Source organism: Stegodyphus dumicola, chromosome X1 (assembly GCF_044657685.1).
Source record: "Stegodyphus dumicola isolate Sdum_Otavi_A_Nest chromosome X1, ASM4465768v1".
Taxonomy (NCBI): domain Eukaryota; kingdom Metazoa; phylum Arthropoda; class Arachnida; order Araneae; family Eresidae; genus Stegodyphus; species Stegodyphus dumicola.
Window position 1 is genome coordinate 156117166 of NC_140780.1, and position 14742 is coordinate 156131907.

Sequence of the window (14742 nt, forward strand, 5' to 3'; positions counted from 1 at the left end):
TTTATACTTGAGCGTATAATTTTTAAGACAGTATATAAAGATATCTTATAAAAATAAACTTTGAATAATTTAAACCGAGGGCAAATTAAGTTCAGAACCCAAATTATGTGCTGTAAATTGCATAAGTTTAGTGGCTATATTTATTAAATTCTAAACATAATCTAAGCTAATTCAAATATCATACTGAATAAGGAACTGGCACATGAATTCGCAAATGCTATTGTAAAAAAACAAAATAGATTTTTGTAGTTGCAGATTTTTTTATGTCACAATTCGCTTTTTCAGAATCGAAAATAATTTTATTTATTTATTTTACATTATGAAGATGTATTATATATATACATATAATATTTTACACTAAGATATATGCATTTATATATATATATAATATATACAAATATTGAGATGAATGTTTAAAAAATATATATATATATCAGATAATACGTAATACAAAATATATTTTTCTTTCCAAAAGTAACCAGGTATTTGCATCTAAAATTTAGTCTAGTTACGTAATTTGGATCAGTTCTGTTTAATAAAAAATATTTCTTTCAACAGATATGCTGGATACACCATTTTTTCCGAAGCTAAGCTTTGCTTGAAGAAAAATTTTAAGTATTCCTTACAATGGTTAGGCTAAAAAAATAGTGCACCTAAGATAACAAAACAAAAGATAGCTCGATTTATATTCAGTTAAAGAAATAATTTTTTGATATTACGAAATTATTTTCTTCAATTTATTTTTTCTTTTCCGCGTTATGTCACAGTTTTCGTCGACTGAATTTAGTCTTCTTTTTTGTGCTTTCGAATATTTTTTATTAACTAATTTTTGATTTAAAGTCCTTAATCGTATGAAAGTTCGAATTCTAGCAAAGGACTTAAGTAAGTTTTCATCTGTGTCGTAAAACTGCTGTTTAAGGGTTTTGACAAAGTTCTTTATAATATTTTCTCCCTTTCTTAAAGTGGAACCGTTGAAAATTAAAAATTGTTCTTCCATTTTATGGACCTGCGTTTTCCACTCTTCAGAGGGTTGAATTAGTCCTCCATGAGACAGATGTTGTATCCACGACGAAATACAATTTGGATCTTCTTTCAGTTTATACGCAGTAAAATGGGCAGAACATATCCTAGAAGAGTTTGCATTCCATTTATCTTCTCGACGGCAAAGATTTATCCACTTCCTTCTTAATGTAGGATCACTTGGAAATTTATGATAAACTATGCGCTCAGATAAATTTTTAGTTTTTTCTAAACTGTTGTTGCAAAGAGCAAAGGCACATCGCATTCCAGGCATCTAGTAAAATTGAACAAAAGAAAGAATTTCAGAATCGTTTTTCTGCACTGTAAGCATTCCATAATATAATATAAAAATATTCAGTAAATATTTTAACCTTTTGATATAGAAAACTATGTTATATTACATTAATATGTATACATGTAACTTTTTAAACATTTTTTAAAACCATTTTTTAAATACTTTTTTATAAACTTTTTAAAATTCTTTTTTGCATTTAAAGAATTATTTGAAATTTATTAATTACGAATTTCACCTTTTGGTCTTTGTGAAAAGTAAATTTCTTACTTTATGTCTTTACTGATAATTTTTTAACAACTAATGCGTGGAAATACTAGACATATTTATATTTTTTTTTTTTTTTTTTAAAAATTGTAATTTCACATATATACACATTTTTGTAATCTTTATTCTGTAATTTAAGCTGTTTTGGCACAAATAGATATACAAAATTCGTCTATAAACAAGCTCTGAACTTAAGCTTGTTATTTTACAATTAGTACTGAAGATAAAATATTTGATAGTATAAAACAGAAGTGAATATTACGCAACATTAAAATAAAACAAAAGTACTGAAATTTTACTAACCTTGAAGAAAATATTCTCACTGACAGAGGACTTCACAGGAGTTCAGCATTCGAAAGCAATGACTTGGTGTTTCCCTTAGACTCGTATATCACGTAGGCCTCGTCTGGTCGCCCTGTGACGTCATACGTTGAGACTTGACGCATGCGCTCTATGCCTCAGTTTCCGAATGCGCGAACCTTTTCACTGTACAGACCTTGATCTCGCAGTAGTTATCTTCTAAACTACTTAAACTTTCAACAGAACTTAAAACAAAGAAAGCTAATCTGATTTCACTGCAAATTTGCTAGAGTGAACAACAACAACAGTTTTCTAAACAAACTGAATTGAGAGGTTTTGATCCCGCTTTTATGAGCTTTTTAAATGTGCATAAGGATATTCTGGTATTTTATCGATTTTTCCCGAAAAGCAAAAGCATACAATTACGAGATAGCTTTTTATTAAATGCGCATGTTCCTGTATTTTTAATTTTTTCAGTGTAGCTTTCTCTCCACATAAGTCTTGTGCATTGCACGGTAATATAAAACAATTTTAATTAATTCTATTTAAAAATAGCTACTTAAATACAAAAAGGTAACAATATATAATATCTTTCACCATATAAACCTGTGTGCTATTTGTCAAAAGTTTTATTTGTAAAACCCTGAAGTATAAGGAATTAAAGTGTTTTGGGTGTAATACAGTTTGATTGAAAAAGATCTTTACAAGTTTTTAAAGCATATTACCTATGTCGATTCAATTTTAGTGCTCTTAGTAATATGGTAGGCATCCCAAATAAAGTTAGTAACTTCCTAACGTCATTGGAACTTATGTGGTGTATGCTGCAGTATATTCAACTTGTAGCAAAAGGTACTAGCTTTGGCAAATAAAGTGGTCATGTTATTGTACATGCTTCTGTTAGCATTTGCTGCAAAATTATATCTTGTATCATCACAATGATGGTGTTATTCGGTATGTGTATCATTTTATTTAAAAGTAGTCATGTTTCTAGCTCTTAATGGCCGTGAATACAAATTGCTGTTTAATGTAATTTGTGACTGTTATTGCTGTACCTTAGAATAATCAATGTTTTTAATGTGTTTCCTGTATCTATTTTATATACTGTTTTTTTTTCTTCATCTCATAAACCTGAATTTGTTTAAATTCACTACATACAGTTCGCAATATAAAAGTTTAAATTCATATTATATATATATTTGTGTAAAATATGCAACATCATAAAAGAGAGCAATGTTAAGTTTTGGCGAGGTTACTGAGCAGGTTTAGTTCTGGTTTTCAGTGTATTTCCTTTTTCTGACAGTTTTTCATGACTATTCACCTACATTATCAACATTTAAGTGCTGTTGCGAATTGAAATGAATTGAAGCTCTTGTCATAACACTTGCCCCTCCCACCTTCCTAGCATGCTTTTGGGGTGTATTGGCCAGTATACTTGGCGTGTATTTGAGAGGTCTGAGTCCCAGCAAGGGCATTGCTCGAGGGCACCTAATGTATCTACACTGGTGCCCAAACTAAAAGGGTGATGGATGATGATTCTCCACCACCAGGATTTGGCGACTGGGTTCCCTAATCCCCAGTCGCCTTTTAAAAGGGTAAGTGTATGAGGTATTTCTCCCATTTTCTTCTGGGACTCGAACCTGGGCCTCTCGAATATGTGGCGAGTGTGCTAACCATTACCTTACAAAGCCTTGTTGGAAGGAGGGAGTAAATGTTATGTATTATTTCAACCTGTACTGTCAATTCCACTTTCTGCATCCTCACCAGAATGTTAATAAATTAGGTAAACACGTTTAGGATGCAGATGAGTTAAGAGCATTTAAGGCGAAGCTTTTGAGATTAAAAAGGAATGCAAGTATTGGCTACGTCGACTTCTGCTGTCAGGCTTTAGCCATTTGTAGCCGTTGCAATAAGCTTGCCATTAATTTAATTGTCTGAGCAAACTTGTTAGAATAATCTTGAATTCTACTATTCTATTACCTTGAAAAGTTAAGTTTATTAGTTGTGCGATACTTTTCAGTATTTTAACGATTGAGTTGTTAATATGTCAATTTTAGATATCACAGAACAAAAACTACGCGGTTAATATGAATTTCACTTCACTATAAATAGGTCCACGCTTTTTGGCCAAGAAGGCACCTGAAAAATTAAACTAAACCTTGAGTGCACTTGAACTGGCAAAAGCCGCTCATTGTAGTTGCTCACGAGAAATCACAGCTTGGAAAAACATCGCCGCTAGTCCTGGAAAAAGACTTGTATTAAAGATGACGCCTTCATGAAACAGGATGCCGTCCATGGCAGTTGCTCACCGGAAATCACAACTTGAGATCTATCGCCGCTGAACCATAGAAACAGGATGGCACCCATGGCAGATGCTCACATAGTAGCCGCTTTGCAGAAACCAGGAAAAATCATCATGGACTGCAACCCACTGTACTTATCGCTGGACGGCACACATCGCAATATCGTCTTCCAATGGGCGCTGGAATGGCACACCAAGGAGGAATGAAATAGGAACAAGAAGGACTAAGCCAAAGTGATGCAAGATACTTAAACATGAAGTAGACATGACGTCATCTCACGGCAACCAATCAGCTATCGGCACAAGTCAGCTTTCCAGATAACGTAATATCAAGTTTCGTTTTTGCATCTTAATTAAGCTGGAACAGTCCATTCTTAATACAAACAGTGGCAGTGAAAAATGAAGTAGAAGTAATTGCTATATCCCTTTAAAATAAGAACTAAACCTTATGTAAAAGTTATAATTATTTCAAGGAGGAGAGATGATGCAGAGAAAGGGTTACAATAGTTCATATTTTCAACAGTCAGCACATTTGGCGTGTATCTCGAGAGGTCCGATGTTCGAGTCCAGGCAAGGACACCTCGTCCTTATGGTGAGAACGTGGTACTTTCGCTGGGACGGGTGTTTTTGAATTTAGAATTTGGAAGTTTGAAGTATTCCCTGAAAATAGATTTGAATGTATTAAAAGCACAAAGAAAGGGTCTGAGAACGTCCTTTACTCTCAGCCTGAAGAAAGTTGAAAATGAATTAGTTAAAGAAGCTGTTGATGCAAGTGAAATTTCCGTTTTAAGGCTTCAAATTACTGAGACTTGAGGACTCCAGATCAAAGATTGCATCAAACTGCATCTCCAGATCAAAGATTGCATCAAATTGTATCTCCAGATCAGATATGTATCAAAGATTGTTAAATTCTGGAGCTGTTGCAGGATCTGCCAAGAAAAGGCATATTTCAATGTCACGTAGATAAAGCTTAATAATATTGCTACAAAATGTGGATAAAGGCTTACCACCTCAAAATTATATAAAGAGTATGGCTTTGGAAGTCAGCAATATACAGAGAAAAAATATTTTGAATTTTTTTGTGAATTTTGACACCCCACTCACAGCAGATAACAGGAAAATTATTCGTTTTACTAAAAGTGATGATGGTGATACAGAGTTGTTGTAAGGGCATGCCTTTGACAAGTTTATTGCTGAAGGCTGAAGCCAAAATATTTCATCAGGATATAGATTTGAAAATATGAGTACATGCATTTGGCAGGTTAATTAAACAAATTTTAAAATCTGTGACATAAGGAAGTTAAAAATTTCAGGCGAGAAAGCTTCAGCTAATATTGAAGCATCTGAAAAATTTCCAGATGAGTTTATTATTATCAGTACAAAGTTATTTCCAGAAAAAAACATTTAACTGATGAAACTGGCCTTTTGGCAATATCTTCATGTACATTCGAGCAGGGGTTCCCAACCCTGTGCCCACAAGCGATTTGTATGCCTGCCGCTGTGCAATCATAATAAAAATGTTTTAGTTTTCAAAAAATTCTATGTGAAAGTGTTCTCATTTTTGACGAAATAGAAAGTGCATCTGATACAGATACCATCAGAAAGCAAAATGCGATCAATCTCTCTCTCTCTCTCTCTTTTTTTTTTTTTTTTTTTTTTTTTTTTTATGTGCGTGTATTAGTAACTCTATCCATTTATAAATTAACCTTGAAAAAATAAACGGTGCCTGTCGTCCAGCAGATATTCTAGAATATGCGTTCAAGGACAAAAGATTTGGGAACCACTGCCTTAGAAGCCATATCTGCAGTAGTTGCAACTGGTGTCAGATTTCAGGGAAGGTATTATTTTGCCATGTGCAAATGCCACAGGAGTGCTCAAAATGTAACTATTTTATAATTAAAAAAATACATGGTCTTGGACATTTAAAGTTTTCTTTATTTATTATTCAGATACGAAAGTATGTATCACAGAAATATTAATAAGTCTAATTTTATAATCATTTGATACCTGACTCTCAGCAATAGTTGAAATTGATTGGTTTCAAATGCTGCAGAAATTTTCCCTATTAAAGTTAGCTGTTCAGCTTGTACTTCATTTAAAATTCTAATCAGAGACTCTAAATTGTACATCCAATATTCAGCGAATGGATATCGGAGTGTCACATGCACTGAAATGCTGAATAGTAGCCTTTTTAAAATCTGAAATTTTTTGAACAGTAGCAAGATCATTTGGGAGTTTTTTAAATATTTCAATGTAAAATTTGCTGTGTGGAGCATTTCAAGGTCATAAGATGACATGTCTGCCGATATTTAAAAAAATACTAGGCATAATTTATAGCAGCAGTCATTTTTTTGGTGATGATATTTGCAAATTTTAACGTTTTTGTTTATCACTTGAAAATGAAATTTTCTGATTAATTGAATTTTTGAAAAGTGGGGGAATTGATAGTAAATGTAGGTAATAGAACAAGTTTTCCATTGCAGTGACAATGCCCCAATCATCAACCAGCTAACAAACTGCGAAATTTGGTTTTTAAATCTGGAAAATATTGCCATGGATAGTGAAGAAAGTGCTAAAGCTGTTTAGAATTAAAAAGATTTCAGCAGACAGTTTAGTGTGAAATCTCGACAGAGCGACTATACCTATTGAAGCAATGGAACTTTGTAACTAAGGAAATGTTTGTCCATAAAATTAATGGAAAATATTGGCAGAAACTGAACACCTTACACAACTTCTTTTGAAAGAAGTGTTTAGTGAAACAAATAAAAAGTGAACTTGTATGTTCAGTTTCATAATTTCGACACATCATCTTCTGGATTTAAACTGATTATCTAAGATCTGGGAATTTCTGAAATCTGGAATTGCTGAATTTGGACTTGGTACTGCACTATAATACTCTAGCTGTGTAGCACAAATAGAAATAATTAGTAAGACATTAGTTCCTATGTTTACATATCTAAATTTTTTTTTTTTTTTTTTTTTTTTTTTTTTTTTTGAGATAGAAGGGTGTCAGTTCAGATGTTAGGTGGCTTTAAATTGTTTTGCAGAATTTCATGATTTATGTCATGACCCATTTTCCCCCAGGGTAAAATTATTGCCTTACTGATTAAGTTATTTTATTTGATCTTAGGGTTAATTTGGGTTGCAGCGAATTTTGCTGGAAGTTGTGAAACTTACCAAATATCAGCCGTTTTGTGTTTTTAAATCTATTTTATGTATCTAATTAACATGTTCTGTGATGTTGTTTATTATTTTATGTGTATAGCTCTTTCTATTTCATAAACTTTGAATGGTTTTTAGTATAGGATGTGGAGGCTCTATGCATGCTCTTGCTTGTTATTCATTTTTCATAAATGAAATATTCTAATTGCTGTATATTGTATGCTTTGTTCTATAGAGTTGGGGTGGAAAAGAAAATGGATTTGGCCTTGCTGAATGCTGCCAAAATTTAGCAGTCAATGTAAGTTGGTTTTTTTAATGCACTTTGAACAGTACAAATTTTGGCTGTTTATGATAAGATTTTTAAGTTATTGCTTCAAAATCTGCATAACCTTCAGTTTAAAAAGCCAAGGAATTATTTCATGCTTCCAAGAAAAATAAATTTTAACTTATTTCTTAGATTTCAAAAACATGCTGTAGACTTTTTATTGAATCTAATTGCAACTTTTCAAGTATTATTTATAGAACTAGAAACTCTTGCTGTAACTATGTATATAGCCTGTTAGTTTTATCACAAATCATGTAATAAAATGGAATTTGTAATGTACTTATAAAACATTATGATGATTTTGATTGTTATTGATTTGTAACTTAGTATTTCTTAAATGATTTAATGGGCACTTTCTTGTCAATGCAGCAACCTTGCTCAGTTGCCAGAATTGGCAAGCTGGTAATGCCAGTAACAGCAATAGCAGTAAATGTGTTATAACAGTAGTGTGTGATATAATACATATAATGTTTCCAGTGCTGAATTTGAGCAATTCTCTGTTTTTTAAGCGAAAACATCAACTGCTGTGTACACAGGGAGAACAACAGTAATGTATCATATACATTAATACTAGATAATTATGTTTAATCCATTATATAATCCTTATGTAGCAATTCAAATTTGTATTTTAGTTTTCCTGTGGTATGTTAATAATATTTGGTAATAAATGTTTGTGATGTCAGTATGTATCCTCCTTTTGTTCTTTGTTCTTCCCCGTGGATACAGTGATCTGGTCCGCTTGAAAAAACATAAGAAATTGCTTAAATTTGCCATTCCACATTAGTATCTTGAACATTAAATTTTATAAATGCAGTGTTTGACTTGTCTGAACGTTGCCATTGCGTTTTCTGGTATATGGCAAATTTTAAATGTCATCAAATGTGCCTAAGTGCTTGCAGTGGCAGTTTTACAAAGAAGGCACCATGTTTTCCTGTTTCTGAGGTTTAAATATTTACTTACATTTACTTCAGACTTAAGTATGTTGTATGAGTCAAGGTTAATTTTTGGGAGAGAAGGGCAGTATTTTGTTGAGTTTAAATTTCTTATTACTCTTAATTTTTATTATTTTTCAACATTTTCTGCCATACAATTGTCCTGACAATCTAAACAAACACAAATTGTATGGCTGAGACTGCTTAATTCTCTATTACTTTACAGGTACTCCCGTACTTTGGGATACGGAGACCAACCACTTGTGGTCTGAACGTAAAAATATAAAACTACTAACTAAAACTTTAACTAAAAGCTAACTTTGAATTAGTATACAAATGACTAACTAACTAACTATACTAATGCCTACTAACTTTTTAAAAAGTTATGTAGGTAGTACGCAAACTGCTGAAACTATAATATGTTTTAAATCAAGAGGACTAAACATCTGGCCTTAAAGGCTAGCAGCAACTGATTGAAAACTCGTAAGAATGCACTGGCACTTGCTCTCTCTCTAACTCTTGGCAAAAAGCCACAACTTAAATACTTGGGTGTTAGCAAGTACAATTTGCATAAACAAGTTGATGCATTTAACTCTGGCCAGAAGTGGAAAATAAAGTATAGTAATGTTTTAAAATAAAATAAACGTTGGTAAAATTTAAGATCCTTACATACTTCTCGCCAGAGTTAGTTTGAAACTGAGATCTAAAGGACCTTGTTGAAAACTTTTAGCTCTAGATTCTAAGTCTAATGAAAGGCCAATCTTTTACAACAACTCCTCACTAAAACTATCTAACCTAGAAATTAAACGATCGTTTTACAATATCATCTCCATAGACAATTACTTTTCATCTGTGCTGCATCTAAAATCAGGAGTTTTTCTTAGTTGAATCTGGTTCCTTCCAGAGGTCTGGAAGAAAAACTAGTTTAATGACATGTTAAACAATCAAATGGCAAGTAACATGAAGACGTATATTTTTCTTTTAAAACTCTATTCTTATTCCATTCATAACATTATTTGATTATCTCCCCGTGCTCTCTGACATGTGTTGTAAAGAGAAACACCAAACTCGTGCGTGCTTATGTACAAGTATTCAACAGTACCGCCTACCATCAAAACACTAACGTGTTAAAATTCAGCATAACAAGACCTCAGAACACACCTTATATTCATATCTGAACCCTGAAGTATTATTCTCAAGAAGTGGCTAACTCTGAAGTGTAGTGTTGGAGAGCCTAACTATGCGCATTCAACTACGCCTTCTTCTTAACTGCTGATTGTACTCCTGGACCCTTGATGGGTGCTGTCCTTGGAGGTATCAGGACAAATGTCTCCAGTTGCCTAGATCTGGTTGCTGGCTGTTCAAACTTTCGTTGCATCTGCAGCTGGTTTTCCCTGGTCGATTCACGGACATTTGTTGCATAGAATCCTATCCGATGGTGTTCACTCTTTCATTTTTGAGCAGTGTTATGGTTGCGGCCATTTCTCCTGGCTCTCTTTGCATTACTAGAACTTTCCCTTCTTCATGTTAGAGGCAGTTGTGCCCTCTCTTTTCTGGTCGGGGAAATGGATTCTTTTTCTTGTTACCTTCAGTTTTCCAACGGGGGAACTTTCTTTTCGTGTTTACCTCTCTACTCGTAGCTGACTCTTATGGTTGTTGTTGGGCCACCTCTGGAGATTGTGTCTACTGTGCCTTATCTTTCAAATGATCTTTAAATATTTGCATTTTATTATGATTATGGAAGGGTTTGATTTGATCAATATTTGCCCTGAACATTTAACCATTCTTGGCTGTTAACACCACTGCATCCTGTGTTACTTTTTCGATCACAACATGATACAGCACGGCTGAGAGCATCCCAAAGATTTTCAATGGGATTAAGGTCAGGCAAATATGCTGGCCACGCCATACACACAGTCCCTTCACTTTCCAGGTAGTCATCGACGATCTCAGCTCTATGGGGACGTGCATTATCATCCATTAAAACAAAAGGAGGACCAACTGCTGCAGCATACAATCTCAAAATGGGTTCTAGGACTTCATCTTGATACTGGACAGCCGTTAAGCAACCCCATTTAAAGATGTGCAGGTCGGTGCGGTATCCTAATGAAATCCCTGCCCATACCATAAATGCTTTCGCCTCGGAATGCGTGATGTTCGGTGATGTTTTGGGACTGATTGCGTGTTCATTGTTTACACCATATACTTATACGCTTGTCATCTGGTTCCAGAGCAGATCTTGACTCGTCAGTAAACATGACATTGCATCAGTCAGACGCATTCCAATTGACATGTTCTCAACTTCACTGTAATCGTGCCCCTCTTGGTTCGACTAATAGAGGAACACAGATTCGAGGTACCCGGGCGTACAGTCCACTCATTTGTAATCTTTGGCGTACATTAGCTGCAGATATTGCCTTACCAATGGATGGTGTAACCATAGATGTCACGCATGTGGAGGTCGCTCTGTGATTCCGCTTGGCTACAATAGCAATATATCGATCTTCCACGGGCGTTGTAACCCTTGGGCGACTGGCTATGTGCCTTCGGACAACTGTCTGTGTGGTTTGGGATTCTTTCCATAAACGTGAAATTACAGAATGATAAACGCCGAAGAGAAGAGCAACATCTGTGATCGACTGTCCTGCTTCAGTGCGCCTCGCAGCACGCCAGTGCTCAGAATCTTCCATTCGTCTTCTGGAAGTCATAGAAACACGTACGTCTTGAAAACAAATTGTACAAAAATATTAAACACTTTCTATCAGCACATACAATCAACTTCTGTAACCCTTCATAAAGTTGGTTCCTTATAAGACTGCCTTTTTTGCATATTTCTTGACATGAAAGCGCGATTGGCTGTTACCTAACATATTTGCATACGTCCATCTACCTCTGCAGTGAATTGCATCCTCTTCAATTCTGATTGGTTTCCGGAAATTAGCATTTTCTTCTCCGTGCTTAACTTTTGGAAGTAAGTATATATTAATCATATCTAATTGCAAATTTTGATGTTTTCAAGTGGTACCATAATTAATTTACCTTATAAGGTATTTCTCCCACTTTCCTAGCATGCCTTTGTGGTGTAACGGTAGCACACTGGGCCGGTATTCCAGAGGTCCATGGTTTGATTCCCGGCGAAGGCGGTTGCTAATTTTTCATCTCTCCGGCTTCCAATTATCCTAATGACTCTACAAGTGGCACCCGAACTAAAAGGGTTGTGGATGATGATTCTCCGCACCCAGGCTTTGTCGACTAGGTCCCATAAAACCCTAGTTGCCCTTTAAAAAGGGGAGTATATAAGGTATTTCTCCCATTTCCCTAGTGTGCCTTCATGGTGTAATGGTAGCATGCTGGGCTGGTATTCCAGAGGTCCGTGGTTCGATTCTCCGGCGAAGGCAGTTGCTAATTTTTCATCTCTCCGGCTTCCAAAAATACCTAATATCTCTACAACCTCTTAGCACAGCCAATGTGCATTACGCAGATAGACTGGAATTTTCTTAAAACACACCTGGAAAAGACAGGGAATTTAATTTTCCTGTTCAAGTGGCAACCCTGAGTATTGTCTTTCATCGTGAAAATGCGGAGTTGTGCACTTTGATGAATATAGCAGGCAAAGACTTATAAGTGTGTGGTATTTTCTTTCACCCCTTATATTCACCAGTCCTCTCTGCTTTACTTTTTCATACCATTGAGTCACTTTAAAAATTCTCAGTTATGTAGATTTCACTTGGAGACTGTTTATTAGCACCTCCTAACTTCATTATGAGTAAACATAATAACGTTTGGATGGTGGATAAAATGGAATTTTCCAGCTGCCAAAGAGAGTAAAAAGTCAGAGCAAAATGGTGCTTATGTGATTCAATGAAATTTATTATGTTTTTGTACTGTTTCATGTGTTCAAAAATCACAGTACTATCAGGATGATGTAATATATAATTTGCATATAAAATGTTTTATCTTGTGTATGAAAAGTGGTTTGTTTCGAATTTAAGCTCAACATGAAATACTTTTTGCTATCGGTGAGTATCTATAGAGGACCGCATTTAAATGGTGTATAATTGGCTTTTCAAGATCAGAACTCGCCCACCAGTAGCCGAGCGGTAAAGTCGCTGAACACTGGTAGTTCGGTCCGAGGTTCGAATCCTGTGAACGGGCTGGCTGCATGGGCGTTTTCGTGGTTTTCCCCATGTGTAACGTGTATACGAGCCGGTTTCCCTTAGAAAGTCCTCCACGAAAGGCATCCCTCCCTTTAAGCAGATAGCCCTAGAGGCTTTGCCATAATCACACACACACACACACAAGATCAGAACTCTACAAAATAGGAAAAAACATAACTGTGGGCTTTAAAAACAACACAGTAATTCTTATTCTGACTAAAATGGTATTAATAAATTTCATCTGATACTGGACAGAATCTGTCACTTTGAAATGGGTTTATACACTGTTAAATGTACTGTTATTACACTTTTCAATTTTATATGTATTATTAAACAAATTATAGTAAATAACTAGATGTCTTCTTCTATATATGTTTAGTCAACTTTTGATGTAATGTATGTTAAGTATATTTAAGCAAAAAATATAATTTTTATTTTTTAAGCTGTATTAATATTTAATGATAGTTCCTACATTTTTTATGTAATGCATTTTGTTAATGCCATAAATTTTTGTAAATAAATATTCCAATGGAATATTGCACCGTTTTGCTTATCTCTTTAAAGTGAGAATGTTTTTGAAGAATTTCCATCTTGAGTTTAATTGCTTTGGAAATTTTTTGTACCTGCTTATATATGATATATGTTTTAAACTAGTTATTTTTATTTCTCAGGCCTATCCTTCCAGTGCTTCAACTCTTCATTTTGAGTATTATGCTGAAAATACTGATGAAAAAACCCCTAAGAAGGCATCTAACGCTATGATTGTTATACACATAGATAATGTTGATCAGGTATTTAATTTCCTTTATTGATTGTGCCTTGATTCCTTCCTTTATTGATTCCTTCCTTTATTGATTGTGCCTTTTGAAGAAATTGTTTAAGGTGGAAAATCTGTCATTTTAAAATGGGTTGTACACTGTTAAATGTATTTTTATTACACTTCTAAATTTTTTTATGTATTATTAAACAAATTATAGTAAATAACTAGGTAATGAAAGATAGGTTCTAAGAAAAAGAATTGAAGTGCAGAAAACTTCATTAAAAATTTTAAACTGTTCTGAGTTTTAAAAATTTATTGAGGCTTGCAAACAGTTTTAAATTTTGAAAATTATCCCTTGTAGAGTTAGTAAATCCTACTAAAGAAAGGAGTGGTTTTTGTCACACATTAAAAATCACCAAAGCCTAGCTTAATGTGTAGTGAAATATTAAAACTGCAATTCATGTTTTTAATGTTTTTTCTCATTCCTCTGGATGAATTTTTTAAAGCAGAGTGAGAAAAATAAATCTATGCTATTTTACTGTGTATATTTTCCCAGCTGTATACAACAAATAACAGTACCTGAGAAAAGAACCATCTTTAAATTTTTACTTGCTTAGTTTTCAAATGTGTCGGTTCACCTTTTAATTTATTTCAGCAGATTCTAAAATGTGCATCAACAATATTTGGTATGCATTATTGAAATTTTTACTCTAACTATAGATCTAATAGATAGCAGATATGTTATCAAAGTTGTAGAAAATGTGGTTAATGACATTTACCTGTTACTCTGAATGTCAGGAACTATTACCCTCTGTTTCAGTAAATTTTAAGTAATGTCTGCTTAAAGAAATGAAAGATGCCTTAAACCAAAGCAATTTCTGCCTATTTTAAGCCTATTGCAATTGCATTTGGAAAGCCTAGCTACTATATGTGGAATGATTTAAATGAATCATGCTGTAAAGCATGTGGAGTTAAATGTATGATCATCATCCTTATATATCATTTAAAAAATGCATTTGAAGTAGTATTTTTTTTGTGATAGACATTTTTAGAAACTCGTTAAGCATAATATTGATTTATATTTAATTTATATGAAACTGTAGTTAATTATCAAATAGCACACAGCACGTTGAGTAATAAGGTTAATATTCATCTGTTTTAAATAGCTGTTCTTATATACTTCTATTTTTAGGGAAATGTATGATATTTAATTTTCAGAATTAATCTT

At 33.8% G+C, this 14742-nt stretch overlaps 1 protein-coding gene across 2 annotated transcripts in view; it reads left to right on the forward strand.

Annotated features, from left to right (window-relative positions):
- Positions 1-14742, forward strand: part of HUWE1 (HECT, UBA and WWE domain containing E3 ubiquitin protein ligase 1) — a 595188-nt gene that overhangs the window by 67517 nt on the left and 512929 nt on the right. For both annotated transcript variants that reach the window (XM_085806998.1, XM_085806999.1), the window contains exons 8-9: positions 7576-7638; positions 13426-13545. In XM_085806998.1, the coding sequence (XP_085663124.1) occupies positions 7576-7638; positions 13426-13545 (183 nt within the window). The remainder of the gene's footprint in view (positions 1-7575; positions 7639-13425; positions 13546-14742) is intronic.